The sequence below is a fragment of the Pseudorasbora parva genome, chromosome 15 (assembly GCF_024679245.1).
Source record: "Pseudorasbora parva isolate DD20220531a chromosome 15, ASM2467924v1, whole genome shotgun sequence".
In the NCBI taxonomy this organism is placed as follows: domain Eukaryota; kingdom Metazoa; phylum Chordata; class Actinopteri; order Cypriniformes; family Gobionidae; genus Pseudorasbora; species Pseudorasbora parva.
The window spans coordinates 70,894-92,500 of record NC_090186.1 but is presented as its reverse complement, the minus strand read 5'-3'; the positions used below and the strand labels follow the sequence as shown (position 1 = coordinate 92,500).

The 21,607-nt window shown below is 42.8% G+C and overlaps 1 protein-coding gene across 3 annotated transcripts; it reads left to right on the top strand.

The window, feature by feature from the left end:
- The first annotated feature begins 5,030 nt into the window (after positions 1 to 5,030).
- Positions 5,031 to 21,440, top strand: olfcb1 (olfactory receptor C family, b1). 3 transcript variants are annotated; one of them, XM_067416589.1, is made up of 8 exons: positions 5,031 to 6,627; positions 6,940 to 7,062; positions 7,139 to 7,452; positions 7,718 to 8,009; positions 11,795 to 12,550; positions 13,119 to 13,322; positions 16,301 to 16,418; positions 19,560 to 21,439. In XM_067416589.1, the coding sequence occupies exons 3-8, from the start codon at positions 7,256 to 7,258 to the stop codon at positions 20,693 to 20,695; spliced, it is 2,703 nt and encodes a 900-aa protein (XP_067272690.1). In that variant the 5' UTR covers positions 5,031 to 6,627; positions 6,940 to 7,062; positions 7,139 to 7,255; the 3' UTR covers positions 20,696 to 21,439. The 3 variants fall into 3 exon arrangements, with proteins under 3 accessions (XP_067272690.1, XP_067272689.1, XP_067272691.1); XM_067416588.1 differs by having other exon boundaries at positions 6,940 to 7,452; XM_067416590.1 differs by lacking the exons at positions 5,031 to 6,627; positions 6,940 to 7,062; positions 7,139 to 7,452; positions 7,718 to 8,009 and adding an exon at positions 8,109 to 8,193 and having other exon boundaries at positions 19,560 to 21,440.
- Positions 21,441 to 21,607: the final 167 nt, after the last annotated feature.

Below are 21,607 nucleotides of genomic sequence, written 5' to 3'. Positions count from 1 at the left end.
TGCACCGCAATAACGAGCGAACATCTGATGTTCACACACACACACCAGCTGTCTGACTTCACACACTCGTGTTCATTCACTCCTTCAGTGATCTGTGTTAGTGGATAGTGAAGGGGAAAGTGAATGATACATCCCCTCTCTAACAGTGTCCCTGCGCGCGGTCCCAGGGCTGTTTAACACACGCACGCACGCACGCAGGCACGCACACGCACACACACACACACACACACACGCGCACACACACACACACACACACACACACACACACACACACACACACACACACACACACACACACACACACACTCACATCAGAATCATCAGTTCATGTCATAACAAACATACATACCAGTATACTGCCCAGCATTTGTGTGTGTGTGTGTGTGTGTGTGTGTGTGTGTGTGTGTGTGTGTGTGTGTGTGGGTTTGTGAGTGTGTGTATGTGTGTACTGACATTATAGGTGTGTGTGTGGGTTTATGAGTGTGTGTATGTGTGTACTGACATTATAGGTGTGTGTGTGTGTGTGTGTGTGTGTGTGTGTGTGTGTATATGTGTGTACTGACATTATAGGTGTGTGTGTGTGTGTGTGTGTGTGTGTGTGTGTGTGTGTGGGTTTATGAGTGTGTGTGTGTGTGTGGGTTTGTGAGTGTGTGTATGTGTGTACTGACATTATAGGTGTGTGTGTGTGTGTGTGTGGGTTTATGGGTGTGTGTGTGTGTGTGTGGGTTTGTGAGTGTGTGTATGTGTGTACTGACATTATAGGTGTGTGTGTGTGTGTGTGTGGGTTTATGAGTGTGTGTGTGTGTGTGTGTGTGTGTGTGTGTGTGTGTGTGTGTGTGTGGCATGAACCCTGTGATGGACGATCTGACCTGTTGTGGACTCGTCACTAATATTGTCTTCCTGTTTGGCATCTTAAACTCTTTTTAATCATGTATGAGAAATAATCGATGATCTGATTTTAAAACTGTTGGACCCACTTTATATTAAGTGTCTTTAACTACTGTGTACCAAAATGTACATTATTTTTTATTTATTTTTTATAATGCACTTACTGTGTAATAACATTGTACTCATATTTAATTATGCATGTCTGAGATTTCTGTTCTCACACCTTCAGCCAGAACTGAGGATCCTCATTCCCTGAGTGAGCTCCTGCTACACACACACACACACACACACACACACATGTTGGTCTATGTGGTTTACAGGGACTCTCCATAGGCGTAATGGTTTTTATACTGTACAAACCGTATTTTCTATCCCCTTACACTGCCCCTAAACCTACCCATCACACACACACACACACACACACACACACACACACACACACACTGCCCCTAAACCTACCCATCACAGGAAACATTCTGCATTTTTACTTTCTCAAAAAAACATCATTTAGTATGTTTTTAAGGCCATTTGAATTATGAGGACATTTGATATGTCCTCATAAACCACATTTATAGTGTAATACCAGTGTAATACCCATGTAGTTATACAAATTTGTGTCCTCATAAACCACATAAACAGGCTCACACACACACACACACACACACACACACACACACACACACACACACACACACACACACACACACACACACACACACACACAGTGCATAGCAGTTAAACAGAGCTCATAGAAAGTGGGACCAAACGTTTACATTTGAGACTAATATGCAACCTCTGCTGTCTGAGCTGATTACCTCATGAGCCTGCTGTGCTGATCTGAGAACAGTGAAACGCACTGAATAAACCGGTCCTGACACAGATAGAGTCTGAGTGTTTCTGAGGAGGGTTTGGGCTGATCTGAGAACAGTGAAACGCACTGAATAAACCGGTCCTGACACAGATAGAGTCTGAGTGTTTCTGAGGAGGGTTAGGGCTGATCTGAGAACAGTGAAACGCACTGAATAAACCGGTCCTGACACAGATAGAGTCTGAGTGTTTCTGAGGAGGGGTTTGTGCTGATCTGAGAGCAGTGAAACGCACTGAATAAACCGGTCCTGACACAGATAGAGTCTGAGTGTTTCTGAGGAGGGTTAGGGCTGATCTGAGAACAGTGAAACGCACCGAATAAACCGGTCCTGACACAGATAGAGTCTGAGTGTTTCTGAGGAGGGGTTTGTGCTGATCTGAGAACAGTGAAACGCACCGAATAAACCGGTCCTGACACAGATAGAGTCTGAGTGTTTCTGAGGAGGGGTTTGGGCTGATCTGAGAGCAGTGAAACGCACTGAATAAACCGGTCCTGACACAGATAGAGTCTGAGTGTTTCTGAGGAGGGGTTTGTGCTGATCTGAGAACAGTGAAACGCACTGAATAAACCGGTCCTGACACCGATAGAGTCTGAGTGTTTCTGAGGAGGGTTAGGGCTGATCTGAGAACAGTGAAACGCACTGAATAAACCGGTCCTGACACAGATAGAGTCTGAGTGTTTCTGAGGAGGGTTAGGGCTGATCTGAGAACAGTGAAACGCACTGAATAAACCGGTCCTGACACAGATAGAGTCTGAGTGTTTCTGAGGAGGGGTTTGTGCTGATCTGAGAGCAGTGAAACGCACTGAATAAACCGGTCCTGACACAGATAGAGTCTGAGTGTTTCTGAGGAGGGGTTTGTGCTGATCTGAGAGCAGTGAAACGCACCGAATAAACCGGTCCTGACACAGATAGAGTCTGAGTGTTTCTGAGGAGGGGTTTGTGCTGATCTGAGAACAGTGAAACGCACTGAATAAACCGGTCCTGACACAGATAGAGTCTGAGTGTTTCTGAGGAGGGGTTTGTGCTGATCTGAGAACAGTGAAACGCACTGAATAAACCGGTCCTGACACCGATAGAGTCTGAGTGTTTCTGAGGAGGGGTTTGGGCTGATCTGAGAACAGTGAAACGCACTGAATAAACCGGTCCTGACACAGATAGAGTCTGAGTGTTTCTGAGGAGGGGTTTGGGCTGATCTGAGAGCAGTGAAACGCACTGAATAAACCGGTCCTGACACTGATAGAGTCTGAGTGTTTCTGAGGAGGGGTTTGGGCTGATCTGAGAACAGTGAAACGCACTGAATAAACCGGTCCTGACACCGATAGAGTCTGAGTGTTTCTGAGGAGGGTTAGGGCTGATCTGAGAGCAACAGCTTTCTATCAGAACCAGCATTAACTTCTGGAGCAGTGTGAGCTCCAGTAGCTCGTCTGTTTGATCGGACCCCACGGGCCAGCCTTCGCTCCCCACGGTCATCAATGAGCCTTGGCCGCCCATGACCCTGTGGCCGGTTCTCCACTGGTCCTTCCTTGGAGCACTTTTGATAGATACGGACCACTGCAGACCGGGAACAGCCCACAAGAGCTGCAGTTTTGGAGATGCTCTGACCCAGTCGTCTAGCCGTCACAATCTGGCCAAACTCGCTCAAATCCTTACGCTTGCCCATTTCTCCTGCTTCACACACATCAACTCTGAGGACAAAATGTTCACTTGCTGCCTAATATATCCCACCCACTAACAGGAGCCGTGATGAAGAGTGTGTGTGTGTGTGTGTGTGTGTGTAAATGAATAAATAATATTGTACAGTTTAGAGTAACAGATCCTAATGAAATGATTGTTGAAAATTGATTGTATTAAGGTTGTTCCTTACATAAACCGTAGTTTGTTTCGATGTAATGTCTTGTAGCAACTGTTGTTGTTCAGGGTTAGGGTTTAGAAAGTAAATCAGCCACATACACATCAACAATACACACTTTAAATGTCCAGGCCTGGTCCGCTCTCTCCTCAGTGAGAACCCCTTCCAGAATCTGAAGCTCAGTGTGTGTGTGTGATGTTATGTGTGTGTGTGGTCAAGGATAACACCACTACAATGGTGGAAACATGATTATATCAGCTGATATTGAGGAATTTATCAAGACAAAGTTAAGGACTGCTGACTAAAACTGGTTCTTCTGCGGCATCACTACAGAAAAACCCCGATTGGAAGGGGAATGCTTGAGACTGTGATATCTGTGACTCTGAAAACACAAACCCAACCGGTGAGTTTCCAGCAAAAACCCCTTCAGGAGGAATGAGCGGGACATTCCTGATGAGCAGAACCGGTCCGATCATCACTTCCCTTCAGGATCAGTCAAGACATGATTAAACGCTCACTCATCTCACACAGGACCCAAGGCACGGTGCTGTTGCCCTCAGGAAAAAGTATACTTCAACTTTATTTTATGAAGTAAACTTCAGTAATGTAATAAGCAGTAACAATAACGCAGTAGAGTATCAACGTGTGTGTGTGTGTGTAGTTCATACGTGTGGGCACCAGAGGGCTTCGTTTCTCCAGACACTTTACTCTCATGAGGCGATGCTGATGTGAACACATGATCTCTGTCTGGTAATATACACTGCATTTCACGAGTTTGTGTGCCCATATAATCTTAGTGAAAGTGGTGAACTGATTTGGCTTGCTGTCTGCTATCGATGGGCTCGGAGAGGATATTCTACCCGAGCTCCGATTGCCCCCTATAACAGGCAAAATTGAATGAATAAAGAATGAATGAATGAGGCATTTATATAGCGCTTTCATATGGCCTACTGTACACCCAAAGCGCTTTACACTCGTGTCAGGGATCTCTCCTCAACCACCACGAGTGTGGTGTACAAAAGGAGGAGCAGAGGACGAGCGATGCTTCAGGAACTAAAGGGGAAGAGGTAAGCTGCTGGTTTTATACTTTGGTATTAATTGAAAGATTAGATGGCGTACTCCTCCCGAAATTACTTTTATTAACACCCCTTAAACATGACTTACAGGCTATTATAGGCTACTTTATGCATCCAAAAAAATCGTAATTATTTTCTGTACTACTGTATCAATCAATCAATCAACTTTATTTCTATCGCTCTTCTCCAGCGCCGATTGTGTCAGAGCAGCTTCAGTGTTAAACAGGACAATACTGCAGCAGAATTAGATTTGGCTGTACAGTCGTTCTGGAGTAAACAGTGATGTTATCAGCTTATTTTAATTTATCATAGAGAGACAATGTTGGCAGATCAGTATTATAGGTTACAGAATTTATTAAAAGCTAATTCATAAATTGTATTTGTATATTTAGTTGAATAACTTTGATCATAATTTTAGTGTCCCCAACTGAGCAAGCCAAGCCAAAGGCGACCAAAGGAACCGAAACTCCATCAGGGCATGATGGAGAAAAATAAACCTTAGAGAAACCAGACTCAGTTCTCCTCTGGCCTATTAACACACAGCAGAGGATTATTATTCTGGACACCGCACAGCTCAGAGCTCAGATTAGAGCAGAATATTCAAAATTTCAGGGTATCACGCAAGAGACTGATTTATTTAGGATGGTGTGTCGATTACACAAGAGTATGAATACATGAAAGATCAGAGTCGTCATGCCGGAGACGGGTTTATTGAGCATGACGTGCCGGTGAGGCAAATTCAGAGGAGACACCAATGGACACGGCTCAGCAGACACTCCAGGATGAGCTGGTCATGTCCAGACGCAGGTCCACCATCCGATCCGGACACGGCCCGGATCCGGGATAAACCTCGGGATAAACAGAGAGACTAACATTAGTGTTGATGCCGCTCTTCTGATGATGTAGCGAGTCCATCAGGTGTTATGGGAAGTGTTCCCGGTTCCGGCTGACCTAGTTAATGCAGCCGAACAATCAGTCAATTGATCTGAATAATGAGAGTTAATAATGTTCTGTGTGTATGCCATAGTAAATTGCCATAGTCATGTTTGAATTGCGTAACACTATTGTCTGTTTATTCTGTCTGAACGTTTGCATCTGCAGTAGTTTCATCGGTTATATTTCACAGTGGCTGCTGGAAACCCATTTGTCAAATAGAGTGAGTGTTTGTGTCACACACTCCTGACTGATGTGAGATCAGGATGAAAGTGATTAGATGTCAGGCCCGTGGCACGACTCCTGTAGGGTTGCTTTGATTTCAAACTCAGGGTTTCCTGAAGGATCAAGTACTTCCAGTTTTACTGCATTCTCTAGTTCTGGTTTTAAAGAACCTGAAATAAAATTCCATTCATGAACCCAGTGCCAGGACAAACACAGTCTCTTTTTGAAATATTAATGTTTTTATACTGTACTATAAGTTCATGAGAATATTAACGAGAATCTGTGTTGAAATCGATTACAATATATCTTTATAAATCAATCAGGCACACTGAGGATTTCAAGGATAAAGATCATAATGTTCCCAACTTTAATCTTTTGATGAATACATTAAAAAGATGGGCAACATTTTTTTAAAGGGACAATGTACACTAATCAACATTCATGAATGTAAATGTACTCAAATTAGCCCAAAGGCTTGATTTCATTGGTAGTCCCTTTGCCCAGGTCGGTCCCAGTCCATTTCCAGGTCTTTGTGAAATTGTTGGGCTTCTCTGGGACATTCATCTGTGTTTCAGGAGAAGGAAATACCGCAAGGTATTGTGTTTCAGAGCCATGAGCAGATGTTCACTCTGATCTTCAGTATAATATCATAATGGCATCATACGAGATGAATCTGCCACTGGAACTGTCTCTGTCACTCACGGATGGCACAAGAATAAACTCAGTGGAGGACTATCTGAGCAATGACCGGAGCTTCCTGTACATTTATCCTGTTTGGTCAGGGTTGGTAAGATCTTACATGAGTCGGGGTGAAGAAGTATTAGGATCACGTGCAGAGTGTGTGTGTGTGTGTGTGTGTGTGTGTGTGTGTGTGTGTGTGTGTGTGTGTGTGTGTGAGAGTGTGTGTGTGTGTGTGTGTGTGTGTGTGTGTGCGTGTGTGTGCGTGTGTGTGTGTGTGTGTGTGTGTGTGTGTGTGTGAGTGTGTGTGTGTGAGTGTGTGTGTGTGTGTGTGTCTTTTCATTCCACTTGCTTTATAATTATTGCTTCATTTAGTTGGTTTGTCATTTCCCGATCCCCTTTTCTCCGGATATGCCTACAGGTGCATGTCCAGCATAGTGCTGATGTTTGACCTGCTGATCTGCGCCACCCTGGCATCTTCTCTTCTTAAATCTCAGAGAAATCTCTTCTTACCATCTCAAATAAAACGAAAACAACTGTTACTGTAAGTTACATATCAAGTCCACATTCCATCACCTCTGCAGAAATGTGACTGAGCAGGTGAATTTCTCCTTGGAAAGAGGTAACATTCAGACATGGCCCCCTCCAAAGCCAGTCCTCCAGCTCACGTCACCCAAAAAACAGAACTAGTTCTACAATAAATATCGGACTGATGCCGCCTGGGTTCATTCAGAGCGATGGAGCCCCGTCTGGAGCTGTGTGTGCTGGCCATGATGATGCTGAGCTTGGGTCTAGGGGTCCGGGACGACATTCCCAGATCAATATGCGGAGCCTACATGGATGGAGACATAAACATCGCAATCCTGAGCTCCATTCACTCTAAAGTAATCAACCTTTACAACAGAACGAGACCGCAGCCGTTCGTCTGCACGGAGTGAGTATCCGCAAGGCTTTCTCAGATTTATAAACACTGCCCACACCAATAAACAAGATCATTCAGGTTTTCAATAATGTGACCAGATTTCTGAAATGGAGAGTGTTCAAAATATCATTGAAATCTCACTTGTTATCATCTAAGAATTAATAGGGACCATGCATTTTTGTTTTATAATTGTTGTGGGTTCCATGTACTATTATAATTAAAAATAAATAATCTCACAGCTGGTCACCTAATACTAAGAAGTGTCTTTTTCCCCCAGTTTTGATCTGGTCACATTTCTACAGTCGCTGGGTGCCATCTACGCAATTGAAGAAATCAATAACTCCACGTTGCTTCCGGGGATAAAGTTGGGATATGCTATCTGTGATCCCTGTGCATCTCCCACCAAAGCACTGCACTCTGTGGAGCATTTACTGGCCATTAACGGATCTCTGCCGGCTCTCTCGGACTACTCCGACTTCCGTCCGCCGGTTAAGGCTCTTCTGGGAGAGAGATACTCAGAGCTGTCCATCGCCATCGCCAAGCTCCTCAGCCTCTACCTGTGTCCTCAGGTCAATGCCAACATTTACATTAATAATTCACCAAATAATGGCAGTTTTTCACACCAAGTAAAATAGCTTCTTTTAAGAAGTGCTCACAAAGAGGTTTCTTTGGGGAAACAAAAGTGGCTCTTCTATGGCAACAACCCATTTAGAAGCCAGAAGAGTGAAGATTACCTCTGAGAAACACTTGTTGGTATGTTCATCACAAAAAGCTAGCTTTATAAAACTTATAACATAGCACACAAGTCGCATTAGGAGCTTGACGAGCTAAATAAAGCCTCCTTCAGAGGACCGAACGGTCCGTTTTGGGTTAGCTTTTGCTTTAACACCATTAAAACTCTCTGTAACTCAGTCAGTAAAGAAGTCAAGAGCAAAAACAGGTTTATTGCCAATGGCTACATAAAGAGACGATTAATCAAAAACTACAGCCAATCAGAAGCACGTGGGCGGAGTCTCTCTACAAAGCGCAACTAAATCAATCCAAAATTAGCCACTCAGTCAAGTCAACTATTTATATAGTGCTTTTACAATCCCAGTTGTTTCAAAGCAGCTTCAGACTGTTAAACAGGATAATATTGCTTCAGGTGTACAGTCCTTCTGGAGAAAATGATGTCATCAGCCCATTTTAATTTATCATATAGTGACAATGTTGGCAGATCTGTAATATAATTTATACTGTTCATTTAGTAATTAATTTTATTTGTATATTTAGTTGAATAACTTTGATCATAATGTTAGTGTCCCCAACTGAGCAAGCCAAGCCAAAGGCGACCAAAGGAACCGAAACTCCATCAGGGCGGGATGGAGAAAAATAAACCTTAGAGAAACCAGACTCAGTCGGAGTGCCAGTTCTCCTCTGGCCTAATATTAGAACAATGTATAATTATTATTTTGCCAACCCTTCAAGTCATAAATTATATTAGATAGGAATATTCAAAATTTGGGTATCACGCAAGAGACGGGTTCTTTTAGGATGGCGATTCTGTTTAATCTGAATTAAGTTGCAGGAAATTACTATATATCCAGTGTTTTATATCAGCTCTGCATTCCGTTAATCTTGTGAATTGGTAAATTTCGTCCGGGCGTGAGGAAATATAGAGCTGAGTATCGTCAGCATAAGAATGAAAACTAACGCCATGCTTCCTAATGATATCTCCCAGTGGAGCAGATACAGGGTGAAGAGCAGCGGTCCTAACACTGAGCCTTGCGGTACCCCATACTGAACTTGTGATCGGTGTGACATCTCTTCATTTACTGCTACAAACTGATAACGGTCAGATAAGTACGATTTAAACCATGACAAAGCAGTTCCACTAACGCCAACATAACTCGAGTCTATTCAGAAGAATACTGTGATCGATAGTATCAAATGCAGCGCTAAGATCGAGTAACACTAATAGAGAGACTCAACCAGGATCAGATGATAAGAGTAAATCATTTGTAACTCTAATGAGAGCAGTCTCAGTGCTATGATACGGTCTAAATCCTGACTGGAAATCCTCACATATACCATTTCTTTCTAAAAAAGAACATAATTGTGAAGACCTTTTCTAGTATTTTTGATAGAAACGGTAGATTCGAGATTGGCCTGTAATTGACTAATTCTTTAGGATCAAGTTGCATTTTTTTAATAAGTGGTTTAATTATAGCCAACTTAAAGGTTTTCGGTACATATCCTAATGTCAAAGATGAATTAATGATATTAAGCAGAGGATCTATGACCTCTGGAAGCATCTCTTTTAGTAGCCTAGTCGGTGTAGGGTCGAGCATAAAATTCTTTAGCCAATTCTTCTCCTATAGCAGTGAGTGTGTGTGTGTGTGTGTGTGTGTGTGTGTGTGTGTGTGTGTATATCTTCTCCTATAGCAGTGAATGAGTGTGTGTGTGTGTGTGTGTGTGTGTGCATCTTCTCCTATAGCAGTGAATGAGTGTGTGTGTGTGTGTGTGTGTGTATCTTCTCCTATAGCAGTGAATGAGTTTGTGTGTGTGTTATCCTATAGCAGTGAATGAGTGTGTGTGTGTGTGTCTTCTCCTATAGCAGTGAATGAGTGTGTGTGTTATCCTATAGCAGTGAATGAGTGTGTGTGTGTGTGTGTGTGTGTGTGTGTGTGTGTGTGTGTCTTCTCCTATAGCAGTGAATGAGTTTGTGTGTGTGTCTTCTCCTATAGCAGTGAATGAGTGTGTGTGTTATCCTATAGCAGTGAATGAGTGTGTGTGTGTGTGTGTGTGTGTGTGTATCTTCTCCTATAGCAGTGAATGAGTTTGTGTGTGTGTTATCCTATAGCAGTGAATGAGTGTGTGTGTGTGTCTTCTCCTATAGCAGTGAATGAGTGTGTGTGTTATCCTATAGCAGTGAATGAGTGTGTGTGTGTGTGTGTGTGTGTGTGTGTGTGTGTGTGTGTGTGTGTGTCTTCTCCTATAGCAGTGAATGAATGTAATTTTTCTCAGTGACACTACAATGCTCTGTCTGAAGTGATAGACGGCTGCATGGTTATAATTTTATTCCTAATGTTACCAATCTTACTAGAAAAGAAGTTCTTAAAGTCATTTCTGCTGTGTTGTTTCCTTTTTTTTGTTTTTGTTAATTTAGCCACTGTATCGAATAAATACCTAGGGTTGTGTTTGTTTTCTTCTAAAAGAGTTGAGAAATAAGCAGATCTAGCAGTTTTTATGGCCTTTCTGTATGCAATCATGCTCTCTTTCCACAAATCGCGAAAAACCTCCAGTTTTGTTTTCTTCCAGCTGCGCTCCATTTTTCTGGCTGCTATTTTAACGGCCCGAGTGTGCTCATTGTACCACGGCGTTGGATTATTTGCTTTAAGCGCCGGGAAGCAACTATGTCTAAAGTGCTGGTAAAGAGAGAGTCAGTAGTTTCTGTTGCAACATCAAGTTCCACTTGGCTATCTGTAAAGACACCATATTAGATCTGAATATTCAAAAGGGTTAGGGCTAGGTGAGGTATCACGCAAGAGACGGGTATATTGAGGATGACGCGTCGATTACACAAGAATATGAATATTCGAAGGATTGGAGTCATCACACCAGAGATGGGTTTATTGAGGATGATGCATCAGGTAAACAATTATAAAATAGGAATATTCAAATGATCGGAAGAGCATGTTGGCAGAGTCTCTCTACAAAGTGCAACCAAATCAATCCAAAATAAAAAAATTGTAACATTAATTAAAGCACATAATCAGTCTGAGAGTATCATTGTCATACTTTGTTTGTTGTTGTTATAGTCACTACGTTGCAGGAATAGAAACCATTTCTAAAATAGAATCATTGAAGCTCATTAGGACAAAAACATTTTAATAACATGTAAAAGATCATAATGGGGACACTAAACTCTCAATGAGCACCATCCTTCGGACGAGACGTTAAACCGAGGTCCTGACTCTCTGTGATCATTAAAAATCCAGGATGTCCTTCGGAATTAGAGTAGGGGTGTAACCCCGGCATCCTGGCCAAATTTGCCCATTGGCCCCTGTCCATCATGGCCTCCTAATCATCCCCATGTCCCGATTGGCTTCATCACTAGGTCTCCTCTCCAACATAAGCTGGTGTGTGGTGGGTGTTCAGGTGCAATATGGCTGCCGTCGCATTATCCAGGTGGTGCTGCACATTGGTGGTGGTTGAGGAGATTCCCCCCTTCAATGTAAAGTGATTTGAGTGCCTTGAAAAGCGCTATATAAATGTAACAAATTATAATTATTAATTATCTTTTTATTGCATGTCTTGGCATCCTCATTTGGTAAGGACATGGTGTTAAGGAACAATGTTGATTTGTCAACAGGTCAGCACCTCATCCTCTTCGCCAGTCCTGAGCGATAAACTGCGTTATCCGTCCTTCATGCGTGTGATTCCCAGTGACGTCTACCAGGCTCAGGCGCTGGTCAAGCTCATGTCTCATTTCTCCTGGAACTGGGTTGGGATTGTCTATGGAGATGATGACTACGGTAGAGCGGCCTACCAAAGCTTCTTAGAAGAGTCAGCCGGAAAAATATGTGCAGATTTTGAAAAAGTGATGCCACACTACTTGGACCATGTGGATGTTGAAAAGTACATCAAAGACGTTGCTAAGAGCATAAGAGAGTCTTCTGCCAATGTGGTGCTGCTCATCCTGAAGCCGCAGCTGGTGGAGAAGCTCTTGAAGGAGATGATTCAAACCAACACCAGCAGAGTCTGGATCGCGAGCGATGCCTGGTCCATGTACCGCCCCTTAACAAAGATGAGTGACATAAACAAAGTGGGTCAAATCTTTGGCTTTTCCTTTTCCATGAGAAACATCCCAGGGTTTGAAGACTACTTGAGAAACCTCAGACCAACGCCAGGAGCAAGGAATGACTACATAAAAGAGTACAAGCAGCTGAGACTGAGCTGTTTGCTGTGGCCGTCCAACTGCTCCACCGATGACATGCTGTCCGCAGTGGACCTGAGGGAGGGATACCGGGAGCGGGTGGCCATATACGCCATCGCTCATGGGATCAGGACACTCCTGCAGTGCAATGACACCGCCTGCTCCGGAGAAACCAACTTCCCACCCTGGAAGGTCAGGTTATTCAGGTTATTCAGGCTCTTTTAACATACATCACGATGAGAACACTTCAGCTGGTTAACATGACATTTATGTTCATATTTATGTATGAAGTCAAAGTTCTTGCTCATGTTTGTTCACAAACTAATGCTAATTGTTACAGCTGTTTATATGTTAAAATATAACCCTTTTCCAGCAGAGGGTTGGCGTTCTGCTTTTGAAGCGAAATAGTCACAGCTTAAATATACAACCAATTTCAGCCCATAAAAATGCAGGCACTGTTAAAGCCATATATTTATTTTTCAATTAGTGCAATTGAACAGGCTTTTTTGTTACAAATACATTTATTTACTTCCATAATCATGTGACCATTAACCATGTGAACCATGTACTTTTTAAAACATTGCAATATTGACATACATCTAAGGTTCAGCTGAAAAAAGTGAGAAAACTCCTGAGCTAAATGAATAAATGCTGTTATTGATCAAAGAATTGATGTAAAGGGTATATCAAATACCATAATCTTCAGTGTTTTTGCAACAAGCAATTGTCTAACCTCCAGAACACTTACTCTGTTTTGCAGCTAGTGGAAAGTATGCGCAAAGTGGATTTTACGCTTAATGGCACTAGATATTTCTTTGATGAACACGGGGACTTTGTGGACGGTTACGACATCATAATGTGGAAGGAGAATGATGATAAACGAATTATTGAAACAGTGGGAAAATTCCTCTTGACAAAAGGAGAAGTGGAGATCTTCAGTGAATTCCAGTCCATAAATGACAGCGTGAGTTGTGCGGCCTCTACTCTAGCCATTCAAGTAACCAGCTGAGTCTCAGTGAGATGTGTGTGTGTCTGTCCTCAGCTGAGTCTCAGTGAGATGTGTGTGTGTCTGTCCTCAGCTGAGTCTCAGTGAGATGTGTGTGTCTGTCCTCAGCTGAGTCTCAGTGAGATGTGTGTGTGTCTGTCCTCAGCTGAGTCTCAGTGAGATGTGTGTGTCTGTCCTCAGCTGAGTCTCAGTGAGATGTGTGTGTGTCTGTCCTCAGCTGAGTCTCAGTGAGATGTGTGTGTGTCTGTCCTCAGCTGAGTCTCAGTGAGATGTGTGTGTGTCTGTCCTCAGCTGAGTCTCAGTGAGATGTGTGTGTGTCTGTCCTCAGCTGAGTCTCAGTGAGATGTGTGTGTGTCTGTCCTCAGCTGAGTCTCAGTGAGATGTGTGTGTCTGTCCTCAGCTGAGTCTCAGTGAGATGTGTGTGTGTCTGTCCTCAGCTGAGTCTCAGTGAGATGTGTGTGTCTGTCCTCAGCTGAGTCTCAGTGAGATGTGTGTGTCTGTCCTCAGCTGAGTCTCAGTGAGATGTGTGTGTGTCTGTCCTCAGCTGAGTCTCAGTGAGATGTGTGTGTCTGTCCTCAGCTGAGTCTCAGTGAGATGTGTGTGTGTCTGTCCTCAGCTGAGTCTCAGTGAGATGTGTGTGTGTCTGTCCTCAGCTGAGTCTCAGTGAGATGTGTGTGTGTCTGTCCTCAGCTGAGTCTCAGTGAGATGTGTGTGTGTCTGTCCTCAGCTGAGTCTCAGTGAGATGTGTGTGTGTCTGTCCTCAGCTGAGTCTCAGTGAGATGTGTGTGTGTCTGTCCTCAGCTGAGTCTCAGTGAGATGTGTGTGTGTCTGTCCTCAGCTGAGTCTCAGTGAGATGTGTGTGTGTCTGTCCTCAGCTGAGTCTCAGTGAGATGTGTGTGTCTGTCCTCAGCTGAGTCTCAGTGAGATGTGTGTGTCTGTCCTCAGCTGAGTCTCAGTGAGATGTGTGTGTCTGTCCTCAGCTGAGTCTCAGTGAGATGTGTGTGTGTCTGTCCTCAGCTGAGTCTCAGTGAGATGTGTGTGTGTCTGTCCTCAGCTGAGTCTCAGTGAGATGTGTGTGTGTCTGTCCTCAGCTGAGTCTCAGTGAGATGTGTGTGTCTGTCCTCAGCTGAGTCTCAGTGAGATGTGTGTGTGTCTGTCCTCAGCTGAGTCTCAGTGAGATGTGTGTGTGTGTCTGTCCTCAGCTGAGTCTCAGTGAGATGTGTGTGTGTCTGTCCTCAGCTGAGTCTCAGTGAGATGTGTGTGTGTCTGTCCTCAGCTGAGTCTCAGTGAGATGTGTGTGTCTGTCCTCAGCTGAGTCTCAGTGAGATGTGTGTGTGTCTGTCCTCAGCTGAGTCTCAGTGAGATGTGTGTGTCTGTCCTCAGCTGAGTCTCAGTGAGATGTGTGTGTCTGTCCTCAGCTGAGTCTCAGTGAGATGTGTGTGTGTCTGTCCTCAGCTGAGTCTCAGTGAGATGTGTGTGTCTGTCCTCAGCTGAGTCTCAGTGAGATGTGTGTGTGTCTGTCCTCAGCTGAGTCTCAGTGAGATGTGTGTGTCTGTCCTCAGCTGAGTCTCAGTGAGATGTGTGTGTGTCTGTCCTCAGCTGAGTCTCAGTGAGATGTGTGTGTCTGTCCTCAGCTGAGTCTCAGTGAGATGTGTGTGTCTGTCCTTAGCTGAGTCTCAGTGAGATGTGTGTGTCTGTCCTCAGCTGAGTCTCAGTGAGATGTGTGTGTGTCTGTCCTCAGCTGAGTCTCAGTGAGATGTGTGTGTGTCTGTCCTCAGCTGAGTCTCAGTGAGATGTGTGTGTGTCTGTCCTCAGCTGAGTCTCAGTGAGATGTGTGTGTGTCTGTCCTCAGCTGAGTCTCAGTGAGATGTGTGTGTCTGTCCTCAGCTGAGTCTCAGTGAGATGTGTGTGTGTCTGTCCTCAGCTGAGTCTCAGTGAGATGTGTGTGTGTCTGTCCTCAGCTGAGTCTCAGTGAGATGTGTGTGTGTCTGTCCTCAGCTGAGTCTCAGTGAGATGTGTGTGTCTGTCCTCAGCTGAGTCTCAGTGAGATGTGTGTGTGTCTGTCCTCAGCTGAGTCTCAGTGAGATGTGTGTGTGTCTGTCCTCAGCTGAGTCTCAGTGAGATGTGTGTGTCTGTCCTCAGCTGAGTCTCAGTGAGATGTGTGTGTGTCTGTCCTCAGCTGAGTCTCAGTGAGATGTGTGTGTCTGTCCTCAGCTGAGTCTCAGTGAGATGTGTGTGTCTGTCCTCAGCTGAGTCTCAGTGAGATGTGTGTGTGTCTGTCCTCAGCTGAGTCTCAGTGAGATGTGTGTGTCTGTCCTCAGCTGAGTCTCAGTGAGATGTGTGTGTGTCTGTCCTCAGCTGAGTCTCAGTGAGATGTGTGTGTCTGTCCTCAGCTGAGTCTCAGTGAGATGTGTGTGTGTCTGTCCTCAGCTGAGTCTCAGTGAGATGTGTGTGTCTGTCCTCAGCTGAGTCTCAGTGAGATGTGTGTGTCTGTCCTTAGCTGAGTCTCAGTGAGATGTGTGTGTCTGTCCTCAGCTGAGTCTCAGTGAGATGTGTGTGTGTCTGTCCTCAGCTGAGTCTCAGTGAGATGTGTGTGTGTCTGTCCTCAGCTGAGTCTCAGTGAGATGTGTGTGTGTCTGTCCTCAGCTGAGTCTCAGTGAGATGTGTGTGTGTCTGTCCTCAGCTGAGTCTCAGTGAGATGTGTGTGTCTGTCCTCAGCTGAGTCTCAGTGAGATGTGTGTGTGTCTGTCCTCAGCTGAGTCTCAGTGAGATGTGTGTGTGTCTGTCCTCAGCTGAGTCTCAGTGAGATGTGTGTGTGTCTGTCCTCAGCTGAGTCTCAGTGAGATGTGTGTGTGTCTGTCCTCAGCTGAGTCTCAGTGAGATGTGTGTGTCTGTCCTCAGCTGAGTCTCAGTGAGATGTGTGTGTCTGTCCGCAGCTGCCCTTGTCCAGGTGCTCGGCGTCTTGTGCACCGGGAACAGTGAAGAACCAGTCGAAGATCCCTTGCTGCTACAACTGCGTCAACTGCTCCGAAGGAAACTACACGGATGGATACGGTAAATCAGAATTCTGGATATAGAGTATCTGACCATATTAATCAAATTGTTATTATTATTATTGAAATTATTGAGCAAAGTTAAGTCAAATGCTCAGTTTTTTTACAGCAGGAAGTCACACACTGAGGTTTTTTTCTTGCACACACAAGCTAATTGTTTTAAAGGCCCATAAAGGCACTAAAAACATCGATACAAAGTCCATCTTACCACAGTGGCTGTACAATAATATTAAAATGCAACGAAAATAGTAATTGTGCGCACAAAAATCAAAATAACGACTTTATCCACCAAGTTATTCACGTGAACTCGCCGCATGCGTGAGAATATGACACAAATCCGCCGTTCATGACCGGAAGAGGAGGAGCGCCGCTACCTACACAGAAGACAATAAATTGGCGGATAAAGTCATAATTTAGATTTTTTTTTCTGCGCACAAAAACTTTTCAACAAAAATATCTTCATTTGTGTGTCCAACAACATGAGCCTGAGTAATGAAATAATTTTTATTTTTGGGTGAACTTACCCTAACTCTTTTCCCACCACTGACAGAAACTTGAAATGATTGTGAAAATGAAAAATGCTACGAATGAATGCTGGCAGAGAAAGAGTTTGGGTGTGACCAGTAACCAGTGGTGTGAAGAGTACTAAAAAGGATACTCAAGTAGAAGTACTGTTACAAAAAATGTAATTTAAGTAGAGTAAAAGTACCTATCCTAAATACTACATTTAACATTTAATCATTTAGCAGACGCTTTTATCCAAAGCGACTTACAAAAAAGGGGAGAGCAATAGAAGCAACAAATCAAACAAGGCCAACAACCTGTAAGAGCTGTAAGAAGTCTCAATTAATTAGCACAGTACACAATTTTTTTAAAAACATTTTTTATAGCCATCTACAATAGCCACCTACAACAAAAACTCACGTACGCAAAATACAGAACACTGGATTTTGAGAGCCATGATAACAACCCATTAGGACTAAGGCTGTCCGCAGCTGTCCGGATACTACTCAAAGCAGCAGAAAAAACGAGCCGTTTTAAAAGTACTCAAGAGTAGTGAGTATTATGCTGTGAATGTTAGACCACCTTATACCCTGCAAATTAAAAATGTAGCTTACTCTTTTGCGGATACTTCTCAGTAAGAACAAAAACCATGATATCACCAAAAAATATTTTTATATTTCTTTAAATATTTATTTTCATTTTTGCCTTTTAGCACTAAAAATACAGCCATGTAATATTTGAGAAATCAACCAATAATCTGGTAACATTATGACTACCATTCTATAGAGGTTTTGCTGCGGTCAATTAAAAAGGTTGCAAAGCGTTGTACATTAACATTTTTACATAAAAAAATATTTAAAAAAATCTTTCTTTTCAAAGAAAAGTTCTTTCTTTTCACATTCGTTGTACTGCTTTAATTTCAATGGACATTTTCTCTGTAAAAAGAATAGAAATCAGAATCGAGTAACTCGAGTAACACCGAGTAAATGGTTTTCACCACTGATTATTTTTGCTTGCAATAAAAATAAATAAACCTGATTTAAATATAAACTTATTTGCTATATACATCCCCTACAATGTTAAATCGCCATGTGAGAACACATTATATTAAAATATGCACTTCAATAAGCTGACAGAAAGCAGGTTTAATGTGTTTACATGTTAAACGAAATCGATGTTAGAAACAAAAATCTAGCAGTGATGATTGGTTAATCCCTAATGCACCTTGAAGCCTGTCACACAATCAAGCTAAATGAAGAGTTTCCAGCAGATGGCACTGCAAGCTGGTTCAGCGCTAACAGAATATGTAGCATTTATGCATGTATTAGAAAATGTAATATTCTGCGGTCCGTTTCTAGTAATTGTTTAAGGCGATTTGATGATTGCAGTGATCATACAGTAGCCAGCACTTAACTCCTTTTATAAAGCGCGTGCCTCACTCTAGTCTGGTCGCTATGGTTGATTTGATGGGAGTCACACGCATGACGCATGGAGACGCAGGACTGATTTTTCGTCTTAGCCAATCACGTTGATAGGAAAAATAAATAAACATAATGTATGGGAAAATAGCGCAGTAAAAGTACCGATACAGCACTAAAAATGTACTTAAGTAAAATTAAAAGTACACAGTTTTTAAACTACTTAAAAAGTACAATTCCTGAGAAAAACTACTCAATATCAGTAACGAGAGTATTTGCAATTCATTACTTTACACCGCTGCCAGTAACACATCAAAATTAAATCAACTTTGTTTATAAAGCATTTTTTACAAGTCCAATTATTTCAAAGCAGCTTCACAGTGTTAACAGGAGAATAATGGAACAGAATCTGATTCGGCGGTACAGCCACTCTGGAGAAAACACTGATGTTATCAGCTCATTTCTATTATCATATAGTGTCAATGCGTGCAGACCGGTGATATAGCTGAATATTTAGTGTCCCCACCTGAGCAAGCCAAAAGCCAAAGGCAACACACATCTGTTATTGTTCTGTCTATCTGAAAACAAACAAAAGTGAAATCAAATGCAAGTAAAATTAGGTATCAAAATAGTTGTTTGTATAGAGTTGAATGGAGTTTTTACACTGTCGCCTTTGGCTTGCGTTGTTTATTTGGGGACACTAAAATTATGATCTAAGTTATTCAACTAAATACACAAATAAAATGAATGAATGAGGTCTTATTTAATTCTATAAACTATAATACTGATCTGCCAACATTGTCGCTATATGATAAAATAAAGTGAGCTGATAACATCACTGTTTTCTCCAGAACAACTGTACAGCCAAATCTAATTTTGTTGCAATATTATCCTGTTTGACACTGTGAAGCTGCTCTGACACAATCAGCATTGGAAAAGCGCTATAAAAATAAAGTTGATTGATTGATAATAGAGAAGATGAACAACCCCGAGTACTCATGAAACTTGACACAGAAGAAGTTTGGAGTTATTATGGTGGACCTCTACATGATGCTGTTGCTGTTGATCTTGGATATCCCAGTGTAGATGATTTTATTAAGGAAGAAGAAAGAAATGTTGGTGTAATGAGACATGAAACTGACTGACACATTTCATTAGTTACAAATATTAGACCATTGATTGACAAATGACATGACTCTTTATGCACATTTCTCTTTTAGATCTCCCCGAATGCCTGAAATGTCCCGACGGAATGTGGTCTACTAAGGGAGCAAGTAAATGTGAGAATTTCCGGGACATATATCTGGTTTGGACTGACAGTTATCCCATAGCTCTGTTAGCGGCTACAGCGATAGGCTTGGTGCTAGTGTTCACTTCGCTCATCATTTTCAGTGTGCACAGAAACACCACCGTCATCAAAAAGGCTGACAATATGATGTCTAGCTTCATGTTGCTGGGGCTGACGGTCAGCTTCGCCAGCGTGGTCATGTTCATCGGCAGGCCAAATGACCACCAGTGCAGGGCACAGCAGGCCTTGTACGGGCTCGGCTTCAGCCTGTGCGTTTCATGCATCCTGGTCAAAGCCTACCGCACTTTCCTGGCTTTCATGGCCTTTGATCCGGACAGGCAGCATCAGCTTAAAAAGCTCTACAAGCCTGTCATCAATTTGGTCCTGCTTACTGGTGCCCAAGGACTGATCCTGTTGTTCTGGATGACTCTGGGAAAGTCTCCTAAGCCAGTGACGAAGTGGCCTCAAACTGGCCTGGAGAAATATGTGATCTGCGATGAGGGCTCCATTATAGGTTTTGGGGTGATGCATGGTTACATAGCTCTATTGGCCTTCATTTGTTTCTTTCTTGCATTCAAGGGTAGAAAAGTCCCACATGATTTCAACGAGACTGGCGTCATCATCTTCAGCATGTTGATTCATCTGTTTGTCTGGCTTTGCTTTATTCCCATTTATATAGAAAGAAACCAGAACGAACAGCGGCACATTGTTCAGGCTTCGGCCATCTTGGCCTCCAACTATGGCATAATCTTCTGTCATTTTGTCCCGAAGTGTTACATGGTCCTGTGGGAGCTGTCGGAGAATTCGAGGTCATCAATCATGGGGAGGTTGGCTAGACGCATTAATGAGGACACGGCCTTCGCAGACATTAGCGTATTACATGAAGAGGGCCGGATCGACTCCGGCAACATCAGCCCTGGTGTTAGTCCATCAGCGATAGAGATCAGTGCGATTTCTAAAGATGTTTCCAGTGCTATAAATAATGATTTCTTTAATATGGATAGAGGCGGCATAGAGCCGAGAGTATCCCGCCATGTCCAGGTGAGGCAAAGGCACATTACAAAATAACAAGAAAAGTGTTTTCTTACTTTCTCCCAGCAATTCCAGCCACAAACTAACCTTCACTATGATTTCTGACCTGTAAGATTGCCAGAATAATAATCCTACACTGTTTGCTAATAGGCCAGAGGAGAACTGAGCCTGGTTTCTCCTAAGGTTTGTATTTCTCCATCATGCCCTGATGGAGCTTTGGTTCTTGCCACTGTCGCCTTTAGCTTGGCTTGCTCAGTTGGGGACACTAACATTTCGTTTTCAACTAAATATCCCAAAACATTTTTTTTACTAAATTATGATCTGCCCACATAGTCGCTCTATGATAAATTAAAATAAGCTGATAACATCACTGTTTACTCCAGAACGACTGTACAGCCAAATCTAATTCTGCTGCAATATTGTCCTGTTTTACACTTTGAAGCTGCTTTGAAATAATCGTCATTGTAAAAGCACTATATAAATAAAGTTGACTTGACTTGACTTGACTTGACCAGAACACTGAACCTGTCAGACTTTCTTAAATGATCTGTACTTTTACATACATTCCACATAAATTCAATACATTCATGGTGAAAGTTGCTAAAAGGGTGATTTGCTTACATATATATATATATATCATATTTATACTTGCGTAATAATGTACTAAATGTAATGGTGCCGTGTGTAATCCTGCAAATAACGAACCCAATTGTTGCTGCATCTGACCCTGGTACAGACATTACACACCTGCTTCTGTATTGTTTCTTTGCATATTGTATATGTAAAACTGTACATTTATTAAACAATAAAAACTTTTTTGAGCTTTGAACTTTAATGCCATTATCCGCATCTGCCACTGTTTGTGATTCTTGTGGATCTTTTGGCCTGTTTAAATCCTGCTCTTTGCCAGCAGATTGCAGTCATTGGCAGAAGTCCAGGAAGGATTTC

Excerpts from the sequence above, each read along its gene's own strand:
- olfcb1 (XM_067416589.1), top strand. The coding sequence starts at position 7,256 with ATGGAGCCCCGTCTGGAGCTGTGTGTGCTGGCCATGATGATGCTGAGC. Across the intron at positions 12,551-13,118 it reads CCAACTTCCCACCCTGGAAG|CTAGTGGAAAGTATGCGCAA; the intron begins GTCAGGTTATTC and ends TCTGTTTTGCAG. Across the intron at positions 13,323-16,300 it reads TCCAGTCCATAAATGACAGC|CTGCCCTTGTCCAGGTGCTC; the intron begins GTGAGTTGTGCG and ends GTCTGTCCGCAG.